The sequence below is a fragment of the Neomonachus schauinslandi genome, chromosome 7, assembly GCF_002201575.2.
Source record: "Neomonachus schauinslandi chromosome 7, ASM220157v2, whole genome shotgun sequence".
NCBI classification, from domain to species: Eukaryota; Metazoa; Chordata; class Mammalia; order Carnivora; family Phocidae; genus Neomonachus; species Neomonachus schauinslandi.
This window is the reverse complement of record NC_058409.1, coordinates 9,156,621-9,179,765: the sequence shown is the minus strand read 5'-3', so window position 1 is coordinate 9,179,765 and position 23,145 is coordinate 9,156,621. Positions and strand designations below refer to the sequence as shown.

General features: G+C 47.5%; 1 protein-coding gene across 1 annotated transcript; it reads left to right on the top strand.

Annotated features, from left to right (window-relative positions):
- Positions 1 to 326: 326 nt before the first annotated feature.
- Positions 327 to 20,138, top strand: TICAM2 (toll like receptor adaptor molecule 2). The gene is made up of 2 exons (XM_021702219.1): positions 327 to 523; positions 17,521 to 20,138. Exon 2 carries the CDS (start codon positions 17,577 to 17,579, stop codon positions 18,291 to 18,293), a length of 717 nt encoding a protein of 238 aa, XP_021557894.1. The 5' UTR covers positions 327 to 523; positions 17,521 to 17,576; the 3' UTR covers positions 18,294 to 20,138.
- The last annotated feature ends 3,007 nt before the right edge of the window (positions 20,139 to 23,145 follow it).

Here is a 23,145-nt window from a genome sequence, read left to right as displayed (position 1 = left end):
GGGGCGTGGGCACGCGAGGAGCGGGGCCTGCGCGCTGGGCCGAGCACCCTCGGTCCCGCCGCCGCCGCCGGGGAAGTACCCGCCGGCGGGTTCGGCGCCGGGGAGAGGAAGACGAGGGAGCCGCGGGGCCGGGCGCTGGCCGCCGCTGTGCAGGCGAGTAGCGGGCGCCGGGGCGGGAGCGGCGGCGGGGCAGCGGGGCTTGTGGCCGGCGGGCGCGCCTGCGTCCCTTCGGTGGGCGCTTGCCTCCCTCAGCAGTGAGAGTCGGCGCGGCCTTCTGCTTTGCTTCTAGTTTCCCTTTGACCAGAAAACCTGTTTTTGGGAAAAAATCTCAGAACAGAAGCAAGTGGCCGAGAGGTTCTTCGTGAGCCTCAGCCGGACACACGGAGCGAACGCTGAAACTTTCGGTTTTGGTTTTTGTATTTGGCTGGCGTCTTGGCCAAAAGCTAATTTGGATAAAAGCACTCTGGACTGGCAGCTGTGAACTAGTTTTCAGGCAATCAACTAAAAAAAGAAATCTTTAAAGGTAGGATGCATTTTAACGCTTGAAATAGTGTGTTGACTATAAATGGAGTTAACTCCATTTTATACCTCATTTATGTCGGAATGTAGGTGAGCAGGTAAGGAAAACTGCTGTACCTCTCTCTGAAGCACAGGAAATGTCAGTCACGTGTCCAGCTGTACGGAACTTGAAATGTAAATTATGTTTAGGCTGTGGAATCTTTGGCACCTTGTCTGTTGTCATTTGTTCCTCGTGGTGTTTTTATTTATGTAACAAGTACCTGCTAATAACTCTTGTTTTTAACGCCCCCAGACCAGACGTCCCCTTCTAGGTCCCACCCATTTCTTTGTTCCCCTTTATTTAAGAACGAAACGAAAAGCAGCTCTTTGAATGAAAGACTTGCTTCCACGGTTCTAGTTACACTCCTGTTTCCTCCTGCCTCCTCTCCTCTCAGGCTGCCTCCATCACCCCCCCGTGGCACTTGTGAAGTCCAGGGTCTGTGCCGGTTTTCTTTCTTTCTTTCTTTTTTTAAATATTTTATTTATTTATTTGACAGCGAGAGCAGGGAACACAAGCAGGGGGAGTGGGAAAGGGAGAAGCAGGCTTCCCACAGAGCAGGGAGCCCGACGCGGGGCTCGATCCCAGGATCCTGGGATCATGACCTGAGCCGAAGGCAGACGCTTAATGACTGAGCCACCCAGGCGCCCCAGTGCTGGTTTTCACCTTACACCACACGGTTGGTTGCTCCCTCGTCTTCCATGTTTTTTCTTCAGTTGGCTTCCAGGTCACCACATTCTCCTGCATCTCCTTCTTTCTCCCCGGCCCCTCCTCCTGTGTCTCTAGGTTTCTGTTTCTTTTCCCAGCCACTGTATGTTGGCGTGCCAGCCGTAGCGCTCAGGGCTTGGACATACTCTCTTTCTGGCCGTGTACTTTCTCCCGTCGCGGTTTCCACCCCAAGCCCTATTCCGTGGCTGTAAATAACATCTGAGCTGGTGACCTCCAAATGTTTCGCTTTACTTCTGTCCTGAGTTCCAGATGCATATTTCCAGCTGTTTCCTTAGCAGCTCAGCTTAGAAGTCTGATGGGCATTTGAACTTAGGCTATCCAAACAGCATCGGTGAAACCACAACCACCCAGTCCGCCCTTCCTGCTTTCCCGTCCTTGACCTTCCCGACCACACTGGAGCTTACTGCCGGCGTTTCAGCTCAGACCCAACATCCAAGCAGCCAGCAAATTCTGTTAACTCTGCCTTGAAAAAATACCTCGAATCTGACCACATTTCAGCTGCTCTCCAACAAAAACTACAGTTTCCTCTTACCTAGATGACTGTTAAGTGTCTCATTTGGTCCTCCTGCTTCTGCGCTTGTTCCTCTATGGTCTCTCTCCAAACAGCAGTGATTTTTTAAAAAATATAATCAGAACTTTCACTTCCCTTCAAAAATTTCCAATAGCTTCTCATCAAAATCATGACAACCGGACTCTTACGAATGCTTCAAAGCCCTGTGTAATTGAGCCTCCACAAAAACTTCTCTGATCTTGTCTGTCCCCTTCACCCTTGCTCACTCCGCTGGTGAGGCTGACCTCACTGCTGTTCTTTTTGCTTGCAGTGGGCCTGGGCTCGACCCTCACAGGCTGTTCGCCTTCACTCCCCTCGCTTCCCCATTGAAATACTATCTCGGGGGTTACTGCCTTTTGGCTATTTTAACAGCCCTTTGCTCCTGACCTTTGGTGCGGGTTGCTGTTAGATACTGAATATGATTCTCTAGTATTCCACAAAGCCTGTGGGCACCTTTAAATCATGGTGGGCGTCTAGGGTTCTCTAATATTAAAAACGCACAACCGTCTTTGTCTTGAGCGTCATTTTGATAAGTACAGTTTGCTGTTACATTCAGCGTTTTTATAAAATGTGCTTCCTGATTTGGAGAAGATTTCCCTTTACATATAGAAAATGAAAGAAAAATGGGCACTTTGCCAAAAAGAATGTGCAATGATTTTTTTTTCTCCCAATTCTTTTGTTTCATTAGGAAATGATAGTTGCCCATTGGGAGGTTTTTCGAATGGCACCAGGAATAGGTAGTTTTAATGGGAAGAAGAAAAATGGAGGCGCTTGTTCAGAAAATATACAAGTTTCTGAGTTGTGTGGTGACTAAGCCACTGTCAGAATATCAAGATTTTGTAGCAAATTTCAGGTTTCTTTTTAAAATATGTAGGGATAGAAGTGAAAAACAATATTTTTATCTTTACAAAAGGCTTTTGGGGGATAAAAGACTGTTTAATTTTTTTTTATTTTATTTAATTATTTGAGAGTGAGAGAGCACGAGAGAGGGAAGGGTCAGAGGGAGAAGCAGACTCCCCGCTGGGCAGGGAGCCCGATGCGGGACTCGATCCTGGGACTCCAGGATCATGACCTGAGCCGAAGGCAGTCGCTTAACCTGTTTCATTTTTAGTGCTGCTTTCTCACTTTTCTCCCAAGGAACTAGTTCTGTGATGACATCAGTAGCATGTGTACCTACCTTCCCTTCTTTTAAAGAGAGGACAGAAATGCTCTCATTTCAGAATTGGGATTTCAGGTTCTTGAATAAATATGTACAACGGAGGATTAAATAAACATTTAAAATGAGGGCATTTGGAGTACGGAACAAATTGAAGATAAGAACGGGTCAGTTAAGGAGAAGCCAGGAGTGAAGTTAAAATCAGAACACCTGTCACAAGCTGCTGTGTGTTCAGCGCTCATTAACCTGGAGCTTCCCAGCAGCGGAGAAAGGAGGCCACACAGCTGGAAAAGCAGGTGCCTGTGAGGATCCGTTTGTGTGTTTTTGCTTTTATACCTCACAGAAGTAAAGTTTTTGCGTTTGTTTCTGTTGTTTTATAAGTGATGAAACATTTACTTGCTCTAAGGACCTGTTGCCGGTATGAGGGAGGTACATATTCTGCCTTCTGGTGCTTTACAATAAAATAGAAAATTGGGCGCGCCTGGGTGGCTCAGGTCCTGATCTCAGGGTCCTGGGATCAGCCCCACATCGGCTCCCCCAATCACTGGGGAGTCTGCTTCTCCCTCTGCCTCTCCCCCTACTCTTGCGCACACTCTCTCTCTCTCTCTCAAATAAATAAAATGTTAAATAAAGTAGAAAATCGGAGGAACCCTGTTTTGATTTAGAATTAGCAAACCTGGACTCTTGGGAAGTTTGTGTATAGATTAAAAAACAGGAGAGCTAACAGTTAATCATGGAGATGGGCTAAAGCCATCTGGAATGTGTAGATATGGCACATAAGCAATAAAACTGCCTGGAAATCAACCTAACGTGACTTCTGTTTAAAAATACAAAACCTGGAAAACCATTTTTCTTTTTATTTACTAAAAAATCTTTTTTTCAGGTTGCATTATCATTGTAAAAAAAGAAGATATATCTACATAGAGAGATGCATATAGGTATATGTATATTCAGACATCTGGGGTATACAGATAACCAGTGTTACCTTTTTAGTATACTTTTTAACAATCTATTTTCCCTACAGCTTGTTTTGCAAAGCTGAGATCGTACTGTATATAAGATCAGACTGTATAGTCTACTTTTGTTCACTTATTATGGAAACATTTTCTCAGGTCCTTAAAATATTATTTCTAACATTTTTTATGATAGGATTCAGTCACACGAACACTATGGCATAGTTTGTGGTTGTCCTTCACCAGTGTTTGGACATTTTGATTGTTTACCTCCAGTAGAACTTTGACTAGCCTGGGATACTACACCCACGTTCTCTAATAATAAGAAAGTAGGGTCCGGGCGCCTGGGTGGCTCAGTTGGTTAAGCGACTGCCTTCAGCTCAGGTCATGATCCTGGAGTCCCTGGATCGAGTCCCGCATCGGGCTCCCTGCTCGGCAGGGAGTCTGCTTCTCCCTCTGACCCTCCCCCCTCTCATGTACTCGCTCTCTCTCATTCTCTCTCTCTCAAATAAATAAATAAAATCTTTAAAAAAAAAAAAAAAAGAAAGTAGGGTCCTATATCTCAGACGTCAGAATTACAGTGAGACATTCCCAGACATGCCTTGACAGGACGAAGCTGAGCTAGCCCGAGGAACTGAAAAAAAAAAGACTATGTAGGGGGCTGGAGGAACCAGGGGAGAGAGACATGAGCCGAGGCTGGAGCTGAAAGAGCCCGATCATGCAGCATCTCATTTGCCTTTTTAAGAAGTTCTGTGGGAGGCTTTCAGGGGTGGTCACTTTGTAGTGCATATAGATGTTGAATTATAATCCTGTACACCTGACACTTACATAATTAAAAAAAAACTTCTTTTTTATTCTAAGAGCAGTAGGAAGCCCTTGCAGAATTGTAAACGGGAGTAATGTGATCAGACGATTGTGTTTGTAAAGATCACTGTAGCTGCCAAGCGGGGGAAGAAGCAGACTGATCAGGAAAGCATGTACCACACCAAATGGGAAGAAGTGTAGTAGAAGGGTGTTGGTACAGAGGGAACATGGGAGGACTTGAGATGTATTTTGGAGGTTGAATAGACAGGACTTGGGGGAACAACTTAGAAGTGAAAGCATAGGAGAGCATCCAAATTCCATAGGAGAGGAAGGAGAAGGTGTCAGGGATGCCTCCAGGGTCTGGCTGTGGTCACTGGGCAAGTGATGGTGCCACTGGCCATAATGAAGTCTGGGAAGATGAGGCAGAAGGTACCTCCCAGGCCAGCAAGGAAATCAGAGTGCTGGGTGATACATATTATCAGAGATGGAAACAAGATATTATGGGCATCCAGAGGAGCAGTAATTAACTCAGCCTGGAGAGAAAAGGAGATGTTTTCTGCCAAATATGATGCTTGGGATGTGTCTTGAATATACCATATTTATATTCACCTCATTTTTTAAAAAATGCAACATAATGGCTCATGTAAAAAATCCAACAAGGTATGTTTGGATTGGCTAGTTCCTCTTCTGATTGAGGCAGTAATTTATGTGATAGTGATGATGATGATGATGGTAAAGAGCTCTCTTTTTAGCTCTCTCTCTAAACCTAGAAGGCTGCATTAGTCTTATATTTGGAACAGTGTCTCATTCATTCAAAGGATATTCTTGAATGCTGATTATGCTCTAGATCCTGGAGATACAGCGGTGAACAGGACAGATTTGGTCATTGCCCTGGTAGAGTTTACATTCTAGTGGGAAAAATGAGAAACTAAGCAGATACACGTACACGTCATTAACTGTAGTTGTGATCAGCGCTATGACACCACGGTAGAGGGTGCTAGGCTCCCATAACCTTGACCTTTCTAATACAGGCCTGGCACCTAAAATGAAAAATGCAGGCACTGGTTCACTTTGACCATAAATAAATATCGGTGGGGAATATTTGACAGTTTATCCTTTCATTTATGTCGGCCTTTGCCATCCTTATGGATTCTGCCTGACAGCCGATTGTCAATAATGTTATTTCAGTATAAGATCGAGTGGCTTCAAATTCTTATTGTATTCCTGAAGTTATTGAATACCCGAGTGGGATTTAAAAAGATTTCCAGTGTAAAGAAGCCAAGGAAAAGTCCACGTGTTCCTTGTCTGGCTGGCATAGGTCTGTTCTTTGGCATCCTGGCAGCCTCGTGGAGCTCGGCACTCCCATGCTGTATGTAGGTCAGGGAATTCCTGTAGTTCAGCATACTTTTTCTGGAAAGAGCCAGACAGTAAGTATCGTGGGCTCTTATGGGCCATATAGTTTCCGTTGGAACTACTCAACTCTGTCTCTCTTGCATGAAATTAGCCATAGACAACACATCAGTGAATGTGCATGGCTTTCTCCCAATAAAACTTTATTTACAAAAATGGGTGGCGGGCCGTGTTTTGCTGCTGACCTCTGCCGTAGTGCCTTGTCGTGAATGTGGATGCTCTATCCATCACGGTTCAGTTGCATAGAACAGAATCTGCTCTGGCTAGTTGAAGCAGAAGGGTATGCATTGGAGGTTATTACAGGACTTAGAGTATCGTTGGGAAAGCTGAAGAGCTAGACTCCAGGTTGAGTTTCTAGGAACACCTCAGAGCACCACTTAGCAGACTCGGTCTCGTGGGGCTGGGCTTCTGCCATGGACGCTCCTGCCAGCCCAGCAAGCTGCTGGCTCTGGAATCACACCGTCCCTGCTGGAGCCTGCCTCTCTCTCCGTAGTTAACTCAGGCATGTGAGTACTTTGATTGGCAGAACTGAAGTTATACCTGGGATCTTACCTTCAGGGGAGCCTAGGAAATTCAGCTTTTAGTGCTTGTGGTACAGGAGGTATAGGAAGGTCTGCAAACAGGAAGTTGGGAGTCAATTTTGGATGAGCCAAGCTGCAGAGTCTGCTACAGAACACCCTGTTGCGGCTTCACCTCCAGACTCTCCCCCGTCTTCGCATACTTGCACTTCCAGAAAGCGCTAGCAGCAACAGGATGCTGTCTCCCAGTATAACGCAGCTACCCCTCCTAGAAACAGAGGGGCGCTCGCTTTCTCCCCAGAAGTCCTGTAGGTCCCCACATCATCACAGGCGTTATCCCGGGACCCAGCACTCTCAGGAGTCAGGTGGCCTCTCCTCTTCTAGAGAGGGGGAGAGTAGGAGAGACCGAGCCACCCAGGACCAGGAGCTTAACCGCTCAGCTCTAAGAAGCTCACACCCCTATTTGTCATTCTCTCTCTATGAGCAAATTCCCTCCATTTCTGAGCATTCCCAGTTTCTCTTCTCTTAACGAAATCTCCTCCTGACCCTAAATTCCCTTGTAGCCGCTGGCCTCTTGTCTCCTTCTTAGCTAGGCTTTGCCCTTCCCGATGCCTCCATCTCCTGTAGACTCTTGAGCACACCACCGTCTCCTTTGGTGATTCCGCCGTTCCCCTGTAATCGCTCCCCGGGGCCTCGAGGTGCTAAGTGCTGTGGGCGCTGACCCCTGCCTGAAGCCCTCTCCTCCTTTGGCTCCCAGCCCCATCCTGGGTCTGATTTCCCTGCTGCTCCGTTGCCACTCCTGCCCCTCCCGCCTGGCCCCTTCTCGTCCAGACGCCCCTTTGGCATCAACTCTGGTCTTCAGCTCTCTGCTCTTCTCCTGTGTATTCCCAGGTGCTCACGATTTCATCTCTGGAGCCCCGCACCTACCCGTGTGAGTGCCTCCTGGACAGCTCCTCTTCTAGGTCACGGGGCAAGCTCCCTGTGTCTCAGACTAGAGGAAGAGGTCACCCCCACCCCGCTCACATCAGCGGATGGCAACACCACGCGCCAGGTTACACAGGGCACCGGCTTGGGAGGCATACCGGCTTCTTTCTCCGTGAGCCCCTGTGACTCCCTGCAGATCTTTGTGTCCCCCCGTCCCTTCGTCCCTTCCTTAGTGCAGGGCTCTGCGTCCGCACCTGGGTTACTGCCACAGCCTCTCAGTGGGTGGTTCTCCCATACTAGAGCTGTACACACCCCAGTCTGGTCTCCTGCCCTGCAGCGATGTGAAGCCGTCCTGAACAAGTCAGATCGTGTCTCTCCTACTCACACCTGCCAGGGGCTCTCTGTCTGCCAGCGTGATCACATTCAAAGTCCTTGGGCGCCTGGGTGGCTCAGTCGGTTAAGCATCTGCCTCTAGCTCAGGTCATGATCCCAGGGTCCTGGGATCGAGCCCCACTTCGGACTCCCTGCTCAGCGGGGAGCCTGCTTCTCCCTCTGCCCCCCCCCACCCCCGCTCATGCTCTCTCTCTCTCTCTTTCTTTCTCTCACTCTCTCTCAAATAAATAAATATAATCTTGGGGCACCTGGGTGGCTCAGTCATTGAGCGTCTGCCTTCGGCTCAGGTCATGATCCCAGGGTCCTGGGATCGAGCCCCGCATCGGGCTCCCTGCTCTGCAGAAAGCGTGTTTCTCCCTCTCCCACTCCCCCTGCTTCTGTTCCCTCTCTCGCTGTCTCTTTTTCTGTCAAATAAATAAAATCTTTTAAAAAATAAAAATAAAATCTTAAAAAACACAAAGTCCTCAACAGAGTATGTCAGGCCCCTCCCTCACTAATCCTGTTTATCTCCATCCTTGTGTCTCACTGGTACCCTCCCCCCTCCCGCCCCCACATACCTGAGCCATATAAGCACCTGGTGCCAACCGATCCTAAGGTCCTTGGCTCTGTGGTGCCTCAGTGGTTTTGCAAATGCTGCTCGTCTTGCCCAGAAAGCGTCCACCTCCCTCGGCCTTACTCATGCACGTGTCCTCGGCTGCAGAGGTCCCTCCTGAGCGCTTCGGCAGCGCCCCTTGTCCTGGATGGAGCGCCAGCGCGGTGACTGTTGACGTAGCCTGGCTTCACATCCCTAAAACCCAGAGGTCTTGGTGCAGAGTAAGTTTCCCACACTTGTTTATTACTAACGACGAGGCGTGCTAATTGAAGACACCACTGATGTTACACGTATTCACCACAAGGTGGTGGTGTTCAAATAGGAAAGAAGAAAGCTCCTTGGGGGCTGCAGGATTCAGGCCCTGGATGCCTTCATCTGAAATGCCTTCCGTTCCTTATTTCACTTCCTGCTGTTGGGGAGCCTCTCTTCCCAAGTGGTAAAAATGCACGTATCTACACCTCATTCTAGGGCAACACACTCTTAAGGAAGGTTCTCAATTCCGAGTGTGGTTTCTACTGAATGCGTATCACTTGCACACCATCGTGAATTCCAAACGTTGTCGGTGAAACCATCGTCCATGGGGGACCAGCTGTCTTGCTCCGAAGGCTTTCACCTCGTGGGTAAGGTCCACCCACGTTCCGGGAGGCGGGGGTAATCTGCTTGACTCACAGGATACCCCTTTACGCGGTAATCCCGTACGTCGCAGTGGCATCTGGTCTGGCTTTTGAGCAACACCTGGGCCCCAGAGCCCAGCCAGGCAGATGCAGAAAATTAACCCTCACAAAGGTCTAGGGGAGAAAAGTCAACTGAGTGGGAAAGAGAAGTTCACAGTGGTGTTTGCCTTTAGCCAGGGATGGGGACAAGAGATCTGACGGCAGGAAGCACCCCGAGGAAGCCCTGGGCAGTTTCTGAGGAAGAGGGGCTGTCCTGGGAGGGGAGCTCTCCTCCTGCCTGGGATGTCCTCTGCTGGGGGTCTTACAGGCACTGGGGCCCAGAAAGAATGACAGCGCTGGGGACACAGCCATTTCCCCCTAACCGGTTCCATCCTGTACTGTTGATGTTTCAAAGGGAGCTGGAGGTTTGGGGCAGTCCTTAGGAAGGGGTTTGCTTTCCTATTTTACTGAGACTGTTGAAGTGGCCAAAAGGGAACTTTCATGGGTGTCCCCTGCTGCACGCACCCAGCCACCGTACCTGTCCTGTCTCTTCCGCCCTCTTTCATTTTCACTAGGGAAAACGGTCCTTTCTCTCCCCGGCGAAGGCAGACCCCCCATTGGTACACCGGATCCCCCCTTGCCCACATGGGCCATCACTCCAGCAGCCCTTGTCTTTCTCTCCAGCATCACTCTCCACTAGCTCTTTCTCCTTAGGTAACAGTCATCTTTTTTAAAAATATTTCATTTATTTATTTGAGGGAGAGAGAGCATGAGCAGGGGGAGGGGCAGAGGGAGAAGCAGGCTTCCTACTGAGCAAGGAGTCGGACGAGGGGCTCTATCCCAGGACCCTGGGACCATGACCTGAGCTGAAGGCAGACGCTTCCCCGACTGAGCCACCCAGGCGCCCCACAGACAGTCCTCTTTGTAGCAAATCCTCTTAGGGCATCACACTTCCCCCAAACTCTTACCCCGTTTTTTTCCCTTTATGGCAAAATGTTTCCAAGTAATTCTTTGTACTCAGTCTCGAATTTCTTTTCTCTTGAAGCCTGTGCAGTGAGGTTTCCCCCAAAGCTGCACACCCTACACCCTCCATCCAGGGCTCCTTAGGCGGCCTGGCTCATTTTGCCTCTGGAAGCGCTGCAGGACCATTACACGCTCCCTTTCCCTCGAACCGCCTCCTTCCCTTAGCGTCTTGGTCAGCACCACACTCCACTGGTACTCCTCCAACCTTCCTAACCACTCACTCTCTGTTGTCTTTGCTGGTTCTTGCGGTTCTTGACCTGATAACGCTGGTGAGCCCTAGGGCTCCGCCCGTGGACCACTTCCTTTTTCAGTCTGTACATCTTTAACAATCTCGTAAGTCTTTAGATTTCAAATACAGTCTACACAGTGATAAAAGCCAAATATACATCCCTGGGCTGGCCCTCTCCCCCACATTCCTGACTCTGTATCTTCTGCCTACTCAGCATCATGAGCAAATCCTGTCCCTTCAACCTTGAAAATACACCCACTTCCCCCCGCGTCCACTGCACCCTGATTCAAGCCACCAGCCACCACGGTCCTCCTGGGCTCCTGCAATAGCCTCCACCCCCACTCGTGTTCTTGCTTCTCTTCGCTCTGTTCTCAGCGCGACAGAAGGGCTCCTGTGACAGAGAAGTCCTATCATGTCGTCCCTCTGCTCAAAACCTTCCCTTGGCGGCTCCTCCCCATTACCTCCTCCCTCTGGACGCCTGCTCATGAGCCCCACTGCACCCCCACCTCGTCAGGCATTAGGCCCTCTCCTGTCTCAGGGCTGGGATGTTCTTCCTCCAGATGCTCGCACAGATGCCTTCCCACACCCATGTCTTATTAAGATGGGTCCCTTGTTCCCTGACATGTGCATTTAAAAACAAATAAACAAAACTTCCTCCAACAGTCCTTTCTGTTTACCTTTTTCCCCCTAACACTTAACCACTTTCTTTTTTTTTTTTTTTAAAGATTTTATTTATTTGAGAGAGAGAGAATGAGAGAGAGCAAGCACATGAGAGGGGGGAGGGTCAGAGGGAGAAGCAGACTCCCTGCCGATGCGGGACTCGATCCAGGGACTCCAGGATCATGGCCTGAGCCGAAGGCAGTCGCTTAACCAACTGAGCCACCCAGGCGCCCCACACTTAACCACTTTCTTACATACCTTTTTCCCCCTAACACTTAACCACTTTCTTACATATTGTACGAGTGTGCATATGTATTTTATACTCTATTATGTGTTATACATATTTCCTTTTTTATTGTCTATCTCCCTTTACCGGAATTTAAGCTTCATGAGAGCAAGGATATTTTCTGCTTTGTTCACTGCTGAATTTCAGCTATTAGAAGACTGTAGATGGTTAACTAAATATTTGTTGAATGAATGAATTCAGACCGTGCCTTTTTAGTAACTGCTTACCATGCTGGATGCTTTTCTTTCACTCTAAAGAAAAACAATCTTCCTCTTTGGGAATTTGTTTGTATTTTTTTTTTTTAAGTTTATTTATTTACTTACTTTTTAGTAAGCTCTACGCCCCACATGGGGCTCGAACTCATGATCCCGAGATCAGGAGTCACGCACTCCACCGAGTGAGCCAGCCAGGCACCCCTGTTTGTATTTTATAGATTCAGCCTCAGCGTGTCATCAAATTACACATCCTCACCCTGCGGTCCTGAGGGGATGGACCCGAGTCGAGTGAGAGAGCAGCCTGAATTTTAGAATTCATAAGCATCTAGAACATAGCCCTAGAAGTACCACGAATTTTTAAAAATAAAGGGCAACGTGTTTCTCAAGAATGCCATTTGGGCAAGGAGGAAACGCTATGAAGAAGAGGGGTGATCAGGCTTCCTCCTGACAAGTCTGAAGGAATGCTCTCAGTCTCTGTAGATCCATTTGCATTTTCTGAATTTGGATATAAATGGAATCAGATTCTGTACTTTTTTTTTTTTTGATCTGGCTTCCTTCATACAACATAATGAGTTTGGGATTCGGTCCACATCAGTGCATTTATCAGTAGCTAATTCCTTACAATTGCTGAGCAGTCTTCCGCGATATGGACATCAAACGGTTTGATTCTCCCTTTCCCTCTTGATGGACGTTTCTCACGTCGTCCTCATTTCTGTAAACTGGTAATTGTATCTAAAGACTTGGTCGGAGTCAGGCTAAACATTTTTGGCAAGACTACGTGATGCGTTATGCTGGGTACATATCGAATTGCATCAGAAGGCGCATACGGTCTGGTTGTGATTGGGAAGGCTGAGCATTTGATTGAGGGCAGTGAATCTGTTCTATCTTTGAATTTTGGGTTACATTCATTGAATTTCTATTTCAGATGCATTGGGTTTTATTCTGATTTTTTTTCCAGTCTCTGTAGCGATGTATTTTTTTCAAACGGCTTTATTGTCACGGCCTTTTGCCCCTGCATGTTCTCTGATTTTTTTCAAGCCTTTCCGCCATGTTCATCTGATTTGATTTTGATCATGTTTATTCCATTCATTGCCTTCTCTGTTTTTTCCTAATGGCGTTAGACCCTCGATTCATCTGCAGTCTCTCTCTTCATGTAATTCTGTTCTCCCAGCTTCGATATTTTTGTTTCTTTGGTTACCCATTCTCTTCAGTGTGGCGTAGGGCAGTGCCCCTCAGAGTGATTGTCTACGATACTGTAAGAAGCGCACACCGAAGGTAAACCGTGCTACTTTCTTCTTCGAAAACGTCCTGCAGGGGCGCCTGGCTGGCTTGGTCGGAAGAGCATGCCGACTCTTGATCTTGGGGTCGTGAGTTCAAACCCCATGTTGGGTGTGGAGATTACTTAAAAATAAAATCTTACCGAAAGAAAGAAAGAAAATGTCTTGCTCTGAGAAAAACGTCAGCTGAGCTGAAAAGCATGCTTACCTGATGGGGTTGGCGCCAGACCGATCAGAGACCAGCCGCTTGTCCCCGGACCGCACTTGGAGTAGCCCCGGCCTAGAGCCTAGGCACTGCTTCTGTAAATTTTTCTTTAGCTCCCCTGTTATGTATCTAGTAACCGTAACAGCTGCCAACATGTTTGAGAACTGTTCTCAGCCATTTTGGTCTTCATAAAACCCCTCAAGGTAGGTACTGTGATTGTCACCATTTTATACACATGATGAAGTTAAAGCACAAAGATACCAAGCAACTTGGACTAAGTCACACAGTATTTTTATAGCAGGGCGTTGGGATTTACATTCAGGCAGTCAGATTCCAGAGCACATAGTCTTTTTTTTTTTTAAGATTGATTGATTTATTAGCAGGAGTGTGCACCGGAGGGGGGGGGTGGGGGATAGGGAGAGAGAATCTTAAGCAGACTCCCCGCTGAGCGCAGAGCCCGACAACCCCGGGGCTCGATCCTACAACCCTGTGATCATGACCTGAGCTGAAACCAAGAGCCAGACGCTTAACCGACTGAGTCTCCCAGGTGCCCCCAGAGCACACAGTCTTGATGAAAATGGAATTTTTTTGTCTTTTGCATGCTATTATTCTTCTTAATATTCTTTTTCGTTTCCTATAGTCTGTATGGCTACTTGCCAAGAATGCACATTTGTCATACTCCTCTTTTCACCTTACTCCCCTTTAATGTGGGGGATCCTATTGGGACCCTCTTTGGCCAGATACAAGGTGAGTACATTCTGGACTCCCCTTCCTTCTTATCTAGGACCTGTTGATCTTCCCTTCAGAACTTCAGCTCAAGGACTTCATTCTGATGGGTTTTTTTCCACAGAATTGTTGCCCTCAGAGGATGTCATTAGCTCGGTGGGGCTCTTGTCAGCAGCTTTGGTCTTAGATCTTTTCTGGGACAAGGGGTGGAGGTAGGGATGTCATTCTTTCAGGTTAAAAGCGCACCCACACACACCCACACACAAAAGTTTCAGTCTTACAGAGAGTAATTTGGCCAAATCTCTCATTATTACAAACGCATTTGTCCTTTGATGTAGAAATCCCATTTGGGGAGATTACTCTGCAAATGAACTTGCACACCTATGGAATGACTTTTATAGAAAGCTGCTCTCTGCAGCATTGTTCATAATAGTAGCAGACTGGGAAGAGCTCACATATCCGAGAACAGGGAACAATTATGGTACAACCACGTGGTGGAAGATTTTGTTGTAAAGAAGAATGAAGAAGTTATTGCTACTGTGGAAAGCTCTGAGCTTAGAGTATTAATGGGAAAAGCAATCTCTGTCCGCTGCTGTTTTGCAGTGGGTGTGTGTGTTTTTTTACACATGTAAATGATACTTTTTTATGAAAAGGAAAGAAAAAGATATATATTCATAAAGAAACAGTGGAAGGATATAGAAGAAACTAATAAAAGTGGTCACTGGTAGGAGGCCGTGGGGGCAATAGGCGGGATGGGGAAATGAGAATTTTCACTATCAACGTTTTCAAAGTCATTAGGTATTTCAGCCACTACCTTTTCTTAAAAAGTAAATGAAAAAATGTATACACAGATGTCTTCATTCCTGTGACCAGTGACTCCGTGTGCCTCTCCCCAGCAGCCACCTTCATGCTCCTTCCATTTCACTGAGGGGAAGAAGGTGTTTTCAGTCTGCATCTGCCTGTCGCTGACAGGGAGGGGACCTTCCAGAATCTTCCCAGGCTCCTTCTGTCAGCCTTTCATGCCTGCCTTGCGTTGTGGGAAAGCCCTCTGGTAGATGGAGTCTGGCTCAGCGGGAACACAGTCATGTTCTCTCCGGTCCTTCCAGCCTTGAGCACCACAGTCCCGGATGGAGGTCATCTGCCCATCTAGGAAGCACTGTGGTGCTGGCAGAGGCCTCCCTCCGGCTCACAGCTGTGCACGTCTCTTTCCCGTGGCCGGCTCCTTGCTCTCTGCCTCCACATTAGAAGGTTATAGTGAAGTTTTCCAGACGTTGTCGCTCACCCTCTTCTCTCTGGGCTGGGGAGGAGGGCTCTGGAGTGGGTTGGAACAGCACCATCATAGATTTCTGGAAGCTTTTGCTCTTTTTTTGCTGACCAGTGTTTAAGAAAAACGAGACCTAAAGTTGCAGTTCTCTTCTTTTGTTACTTATTTTTGTTCATATCAAGAGATTCCGTGAGTCTGGCTTGACACATCATTTTACCCTAGTAGTTTGTAGTTTGGGACACTTTTTATGAATATCTGTTGTCTTACTCCAAGCATATTTACCTGCAGTGGCTAGTGAGGAAGGTAATGGTCTTAGGTTGGTTTAACATTTTAATTGACACTGTAAATAGGGTCTTCTGAACGCTTAACAATTTTTTTGAAATTATAATATAGTTAACATACAGTGTTGTGTTAGTTTCAGGCATACAACATAGCGATTCAAAAATTCTATACGTCGCTCGACAATTATTATTTAATATGCAGGAGAAGTTTTTTTCTTCAGCTTTGCGGAGTGACACCTTTTTCCGTAACACAATAACAGAGTCAGCAGTGAATCTTAACCAGTGAAGAGTCCAAATTCACGCGGTTTTGTTGTTTGGAATGTATGTATTAGTGTTTGAGAGGTATGCCTTAAAGTATCTCTCGGTAGCTGTCATAATATACTGTGGAGTAGAATTTAAAGTACAGACATGATACATTTACTAGAGTAGCCAGCAATCCCCTCACTGTTCAGAGGGAGTAGCAAACCCTTTCACTCCTTAGGTACGTTAGAAAGAAATGCTCTGTGTTTTTCCTTATCTTTTCTTCCCATAACAGTTCTTCATAATGTTTGCTGAGTGGTTTCTTCTAACCTTGAATTATCTTGGTACATGTAAGCTGTGTTATCTATGTCATGATGATCGTAAGCCTAATTAAATTCTTGACTTGAACTCTGGTCTTTGTTCATAAACAATAAATTTAAAAGCTCTGGAATAGAGCCCCACCCTTTTGTTTGAAGTATGAAACCTGTATTTATCTGTTCTAAATTTTCTTTCTTTTGATAAAAGAATCCCTCTTGAAACTGCCTGTTTGGGGTTCTGTTAACAACACTGCTGAAGATTTGCTTAAACCAGATTCAGTGAAGCACTTTTCTTTCACAGAGGATCTAATTCTTCCACTCTGACTTCAGAATTTTTATAAAATAACACAACGAGGGGCGCCTGGGTGGCTCAGTCAGTTAAGCATCCGACTCTCGATTTCAGTTCAGGTTATAATCTCGGGGTCATGAGATCGAGCCCCACTCAGTGTGGAGCCTACTTGGGATTCTGTCCTTCTCCCTCTGCCCTTCCCCGCTCATGCTCGCTCGCTCTCTCTCTAAAATAAATAAATAAATGAAATAACAGAATGAGGATAGACTATAATGATTCTTTGTTGATTTCACTGGAGAAGATCTGTAGCCTTTGTTTCCAGATTTCACTCCCAAACCCAGAAGTTAATTTTTTCCTGAGGTGAGTACTCAGTTTTCTGAAGCATTCCCAGGATTAGCTAGAAAAAGGTATCCCTTACTTTCCCCAACCCTATAATTGCCCTGCCAGCCCCACGCCACTGCCTGACCCGCGGCCGGCGGAAGAGCTCCGAGCCAGTGAACCCCAGACGTTGTTTCATTCGACCTTTCAGATCTTCTCTCTGTGCTGAGTTAGTCGAAATGCCAGCTGGTCGTCTTGGTATTTGTGTTCTGTTTTGTATTTGTGTTTGATACGAAAATAAGTTGAGTATTTAATATTTGAGTATTCTGTCGCTCTCGACTTTTCTGTTTCTAGTTTACACGATAACTGGAGAATGAAAAAGTTGGATTTAGGGGCACCTGGGTGGCTCAGTCGTTGAGCGTCTGCCTTCAGCTCAGGTCATGATCTCAGGGTCCTGGGATCGAGTCCTGCATCGGGCTCCCTGTTCAGCAGGGAGTCTGCTTCTCCCTCTACCACTCCCCCTGCTTGTGTTCCCTCTCTCACTGTGTCTCTCTCTGTCAAATAAATAAATAAAATTAAAAAAAAGAAAGTTGGATTTAAACTCCATAGGGACAGACTGGCATGGTACTGTCTCGTCTCACTCAAATACCAAAGCAGTTGACTTTATTCTGGAGGTTTATAATACCATGTCAGATTTCCAACAGTCTCCTGTTCCATTAAAGGGACTCCCTGTTCCTCTCCCCCTTGACCACCCGTGGTAGTCCTCCTGAAGCTCATAGAAGACGAGGGGTTTCCTTTCCCCAAGATCCGATTGGCATTTCTTCCTCAGGACCTCTATATTATGATCTCTTTGAGGCTTTCAGGTTGAATGAAAAAATATTTTTTTTTCCATTTGTAATGTTTGGATGACATTCACAACATTCGCTCGCTTTGTTATTTCTTCTCTTTGTAGAATGAAAAGAAATGTTGAGAAAGAAGTAAAGCTCTCGTCCTCTGCCTCAAATATTTATGATGGGTGTCGGGAAGTCTAAAATAGACCCCTGCCCTCTCTCTCTCTCCTGGGGTAAAAGCCCCGGGGTGGAAATGAGTCAGAGACGCCAGAGGTCAGTTTCCAAGACACCCGACGACCTCTCCCTGTGCCATCTGGCTGAGCCTGGCCCCGCGGCCCTGGCGTCCGCTGGGGAGCATGAGGGAGCCGAGGGCCGGGGAGACATGTCGGAGAAGGAGGATGAGGACGAGGACGAGGTATTCCTCAAGTTCGTGATCCTGCACGCGGAGGACGACACAGACGAGGCCCTCAGAGTCCAGAACGTGCTGGAGAACGACTTCGGCATCAAGCCCGGGATCATCTTTGCCGAGATGCCCTGCGGCCGGCAGCACCTGCAGAACTTGGACGACGCCGTGAACGGATCTGCGTGGACCATCTTGTTACTGACCGAGAACTTCCTGAGAGACACCTGGTGCAAGTTCCAGTTCTACACGTCGCTCATGAACTCGGTGAACAGGCAGCACAAGTACAACTCGGTCATCCCCCTGCGGCCCCTGCACAAGCCCCTGCCCCGCGACAGGACTCCCTTCGCTCTGCGGACCATCAATGCCCTGGAGGAAGAGAGTCGGGGCTTCCCCACCCAAGTCGAAAGAATCTTCCAGGAGTCCGTGTATCAGATCCAGCAGGCTCTGTGGAAGGAGAGCCGAAGCAGTGGCCGCCACCAGGCCCTCTCCTGAGACGGAGCCCCCAACACGCGTCTGGCTGGCTCTTGTCTGGCAAAGGCCACCGCTCGTCTCCGCTTAAGAAGGCCCAGCTCTGGCAAGAAGTTGACAGAAGCTGACGCAAACCCAGGCGCTCAAGCATGATACATTTCTGCGGGACACCACATAGACTTTGGAAGTACTTTTCCATATTTCGGATAAACTTGAGACTGTCCGAGCTTCGAGAACATTCCTCTTTTCCTTTTCTGGGTCCGGGCGTGTCACAAAGGATAGCCTTCATTTGCATCCCTTGTGTCAGTCCTTGAACACAGACTTCGGTGAGAGATGCTGTACAGATATGATGACGCTTCCATTTGTTCGCAAAGGACACGCGGGACAGAAGGTCCCCAGGAGATCTGACCGCCCTTCCTTGGGAGGCCCCTCTCAGAAGTGCCCCAGTGGAGCGTGGCTGGTCTCGTGGCCCCGACGAGAACATTCAGAATGTTGAGTAACGATGCCTACGAAATTAAAAGCCGATGCAAGAGTGGTGGGGCGCTTTACAAGACACTGATCGACTGTTGTTTTTCCTTCTGCTGGAATTGGGGGATTTGGAGACAGTGCCTACCATTGACTAGCCAACCATTTGGTGGCGCTGTGGCTAGGGGACTCCGGGGAGCCCTGTCCTGAGGTCCCCTAGAGCCTCAAGCTCTTGTTAGGTCATCCGTAACCAGGGCTTCATGTGCACGGTTTCTGAAACGTGTGTGTGTCCTTGGCTCGGTGTTCTCCTTCATCTCTCTCAGGGCAGCCTTTAAAAAATTCCTCTCACTCACAGGACTCTACCGAGGAAGTATTTCTCAGCTCGGTGATCAGAGTAGCCTCAGCGTGTGCGCGTCTGTACGTCGTAGATTATCCGCAGACTTAGGATGGAAGCAGGAGACGCGTTCTGTGTGCCGCATCACAGCCTCCCGCAGAGGCCTACCCAGCCCTGTCCCGTCCCCTCATGCCCTCCTGGCTCACCTGCAGCTGAGGGAGAGGCCTCAGGTACAGACGGGCGACGGGCTGGAGTGCGAGTCACGTCATGTTGTAACAAGCAGAGCGGCCACTGGGGACCAGGAGACCTGGTTCCTGTCCAGTCTCTGCTGCTCGGGCTGAATGTGATCTTCTCCTCCTTTATCTGTGACATGAAAGGCTTGAATTGATGGAGCTCTAAAGGGCCTTTGTCCTCTCTCAGAATGTGAACAACAACTAGGCACCAGAAAAGGGGACAAGCGAAAAAACAACAATTTTGTAATGTGATGTGTAATAAGTTGCAGGAGGCTTAAGATAGGCTCCCAATGAAAGGATATGCTAATGTGTTGACGGCATAATTGATTTCCGATGCTATCTGCTACACTTTCATAGTCAAAACTGAATTACAATACTTGCTTACTCAGATTCTTTTAAAATACATTTTTTGTAGGGATTGTTGAGTAAAGACGTTCTGCCTGGTGTTTCTTTCTCCTTATCCTCACTTCGTGTCTCCTCCTAGTCCTGGGGTCTGCTCACATCTTTCTGCCTCCACCTCTTCATAGCCATGACCGAATGTTCTGCGAGGAACTTTTCCCATAATCCTGCAAGTAAGTCAAACCTCCTACTTTATAGTACTCCTTGAAGAAGAGATTGTTTTCATTGTGCGGTGACGTTTGCTTAAAGTCCCTTTCTATTACAGTAGCTTACTACTCACTTTTCTTTTTCAGTTTTAATAATACGCTTTTTTTCCCCCTCTGCGGCTTCATCTATCTCCAATTTCATATAGTAAAAAAACATTAACCCACCCTTCCTGCTTACTACCAAAGCGGGAGCCATGGATGCTGGATGGTGTTTTTTAAATAAATGTTTCTATTCATTACCCTTGACTACACTTGATTATTTCCAACTCCAGGGAAGACTGTGGGAAAGTATTTTGAAAAAAAGGCATTAATCTGTACTCCTCCACAGAGTACCAGGCACAGCGTCTCCTTCAATCTGGAGTGAAATACATTTTTTGTAATGAAGAAAAATATGAAGTCCTGAATAACTGTGTATGTTGCAATTAACTGCTGTAAAAAGAACTACCAAATAACTATACCGAGGATGACAAGAAGTCAAGGTGCAGCCTTGGTTGTATGTTTGTGTGTGTGTACGTATGTGTAGATCAGATTTACACGCACACAGAAATTCTGTAACACTGTGCCGCACGCTGGAGAGCTTCCATGTGGAGGACTCTCTGGGCTTCATTGCCCACCCTGGAGCTTCACAGAAGGGCCTGGGTTGTGCCGAACAGGTCTGTTAGGATTCTTCCAGATGCAGGAAACAGAAACCCAATGCCACGTGACCCACATCATAAGGTAAGCTTCTCTAACTTAACAAGAGGTCCCCTAAGGTATGGTGACTCCAAGGTGTCCTTTAAAAACCCAAGTTCTTGGGCGCCTGGGTGGCTCAGTTGGCTAAGCATCCAACTCTTGATTTCGGCTCAGGTCATGATCCCGGGGTCCTGGGATTGAGCCCCGAGTCAGGCTCCCTGGTCAGCCTGGGAGCCTGCTTCTCTGTCTGCCATTCCCCCTGCTTGTGCTTTCTTGCTCTCTGTCAGATAAATAAATAAAATCTTTAAAAACAAACAAATGAATAAAACCCCCAAGTTCTTATAAACAACGGCATATTATTCTACCTCAAAAAGAAGATTCTGATACATGCTCCAACATTAGATGAACTTGAAAACGTGTGAAGTGGAAAAAAAAAAACAGACGCAAAAGCCAAACACAAATATTATATATAGGACTCTATGAGGTACCTAGAACAGGCAAATTCATAGCAACCGGAAGAACAGAGGTGACTGGGGGTTGGAGGGAGGGAAGAATAGGGAGTCATGTCTAGTGGGTACAGAGCTTTTGTTTGGGGTGATGAGAAGTTTCTGGAAATGGATGGTGGCAATGGTTGTACAACATTGGGAATGTACTTACTGTCACTGAAGTGTATGGTTAAAATGGTAAATTTTATTTATATTTTACCACAGTAATAAACAGAAAAACCCAGGATCTTCTCATCCTTTGGTCCTGCCGTCCTCAGTGTCCCGGTTGAGCCCCCTCAGAGTACCCTGGCTGCTCATCTATACAGCTGGGGGAGAGCAGGGGGAGGGCCAAAGGCAGAGGGAGAGAGAGAATCCCAGGCAAGCTCCATGCCCAGCGTGGAGCCCAGTGTGGGGCTCGATTCCACGACCCTGAGAGCACGACCTGAGCTGAAACCAAGAGTCTGACGCTTAACCAACTGAACTACCCAGGCACCCCAGGTTTTATTATTTTTAAAAATTTCCACCTGCACCCAGTGGACCCCTTCCCCTGCTTCCCGTCCCCCATCCCCTGAAGCCCACTGCTGTGGAGTCAGACCCCCACCCTTTCCCTCGATAAATTGTGATCTTAAGCGAGACCCCTCACTTACTGGGTCTCAGGGTCCTCATCCAAAAACAGAGCTAAGAATACCTGGAGGGTGGGATGATTCTGAGGATTCAGTGAAATAATGCGCGTGGAGCACAGAAGGACCTCCCGCTTAGCCAGGCTACTACAGTAAGATGGGACGCTGGGTTGGGGGGGGGGGCAGATAGGATTGCCCCCAACCCTACTTTTGGAACCCTGGCAACTCGTAGGGAGCAGATTTTAAAGAGAAAGCGGACCTTGTCTCCATGAGCCAAGCCGAGCTGTGCAGATCCCATCCCAAACCCAGAGGAGCCCCTGATGGCAGGGCTGTGTGAGCTGCGGATGGTGGGTGTGGCTGAGGCCTCAGCTGCCCTGGGCGGTCGGTCTCGTGTCCCTGCCTCTCCTCCTGCACATAGCCCGGTCTTCCGCCACCGGCTGCTGGGCCGTCCCCAGAACATGACTGTCCCTCCGTACTTGCGGGAAGGTCGGAAGGGCAAGGAGGAAATTTCAGAAAGCTGCCAGGCACTTGATGGAGTGAAATCAGAGCATCTGAAAATGGATCTCCCTAAGCTGGGGACGAACGGGAATGAACTAGCGAGAGAGAATGGACGTTGTCCTTGAACCTGAGGTTTCTCACGAGATGCCGCCGAGGAGAGAGACGCTTTCGATTTTGAACCTTCCATGGCTGCCTAGGAACGATATTCTTAAAGAAATGTGTCCTCTAAGTCCTACTTGGCAGTCCACGTTGTTAATACATGAAGTTCAAGTTGGAGTAAAGAATACTTGAATGTGCCATTAACGAATAACTCAGAGCATTGGAAATTACTTGATCCAAAGCCCAACAAGTGAAGCTGTGGAGAGAAATAAGAGAGAGTTGCTCTCTTTGCCAATGCACTAGCTTTCACAACTGTTTACTCCAATATCCGTACTCCGTTCACACCTCCCTCCCTTTCTGGCATGAGCCAGAATTGTTGGGGGGCTGCTAGGGGGTGGTGAATAACGCCTTCATTTGGAATCACACTCCTCTCCTTGTCTTCAAATAGAGTTAGCTCTGAGTCACTTTACTCGAGGTGAATAAATAGGAATGCTTTTTTTAGCAAATAACAGGAACCTGCATTTAAAGACTTTTTTTTTCTTCTTCATAATCAAGTTGGGAATGTCCCTGCCAGTTACCTCCTCAAACAACAGGTTTAAAGCAAGGAAATCTCGGCTGACTAGCTCCTCCCGGGAATTTTTGTGGCCACGGCCAGGATGCATAACCAGCTTTACAGATTTCTTAACTCTATTTATAAATAAAAACATGAATCTGAAATTATATTGTGGTGATGGTTGCACAATTGTGCAAATATACTAAGTCTGCTGAGCTGTACACTTCGCATGTGTAGATTTTATGGTGTCTAAGATACAGCTCAATAAAGAATGAAAAGCAAACAACACCCCCCCGCCCCCCGCCCCCCCGC

Bases quoted from the DNA above. Each gene is read 5' to 3' on its own strand.
- TICAM2 (XM_021702219.1), top strand. From the start codon at position 17,577: ATGATGGGTGTCGGGAAGTCTAAAATAGACCCCTGCCCTCTCTCTCTC.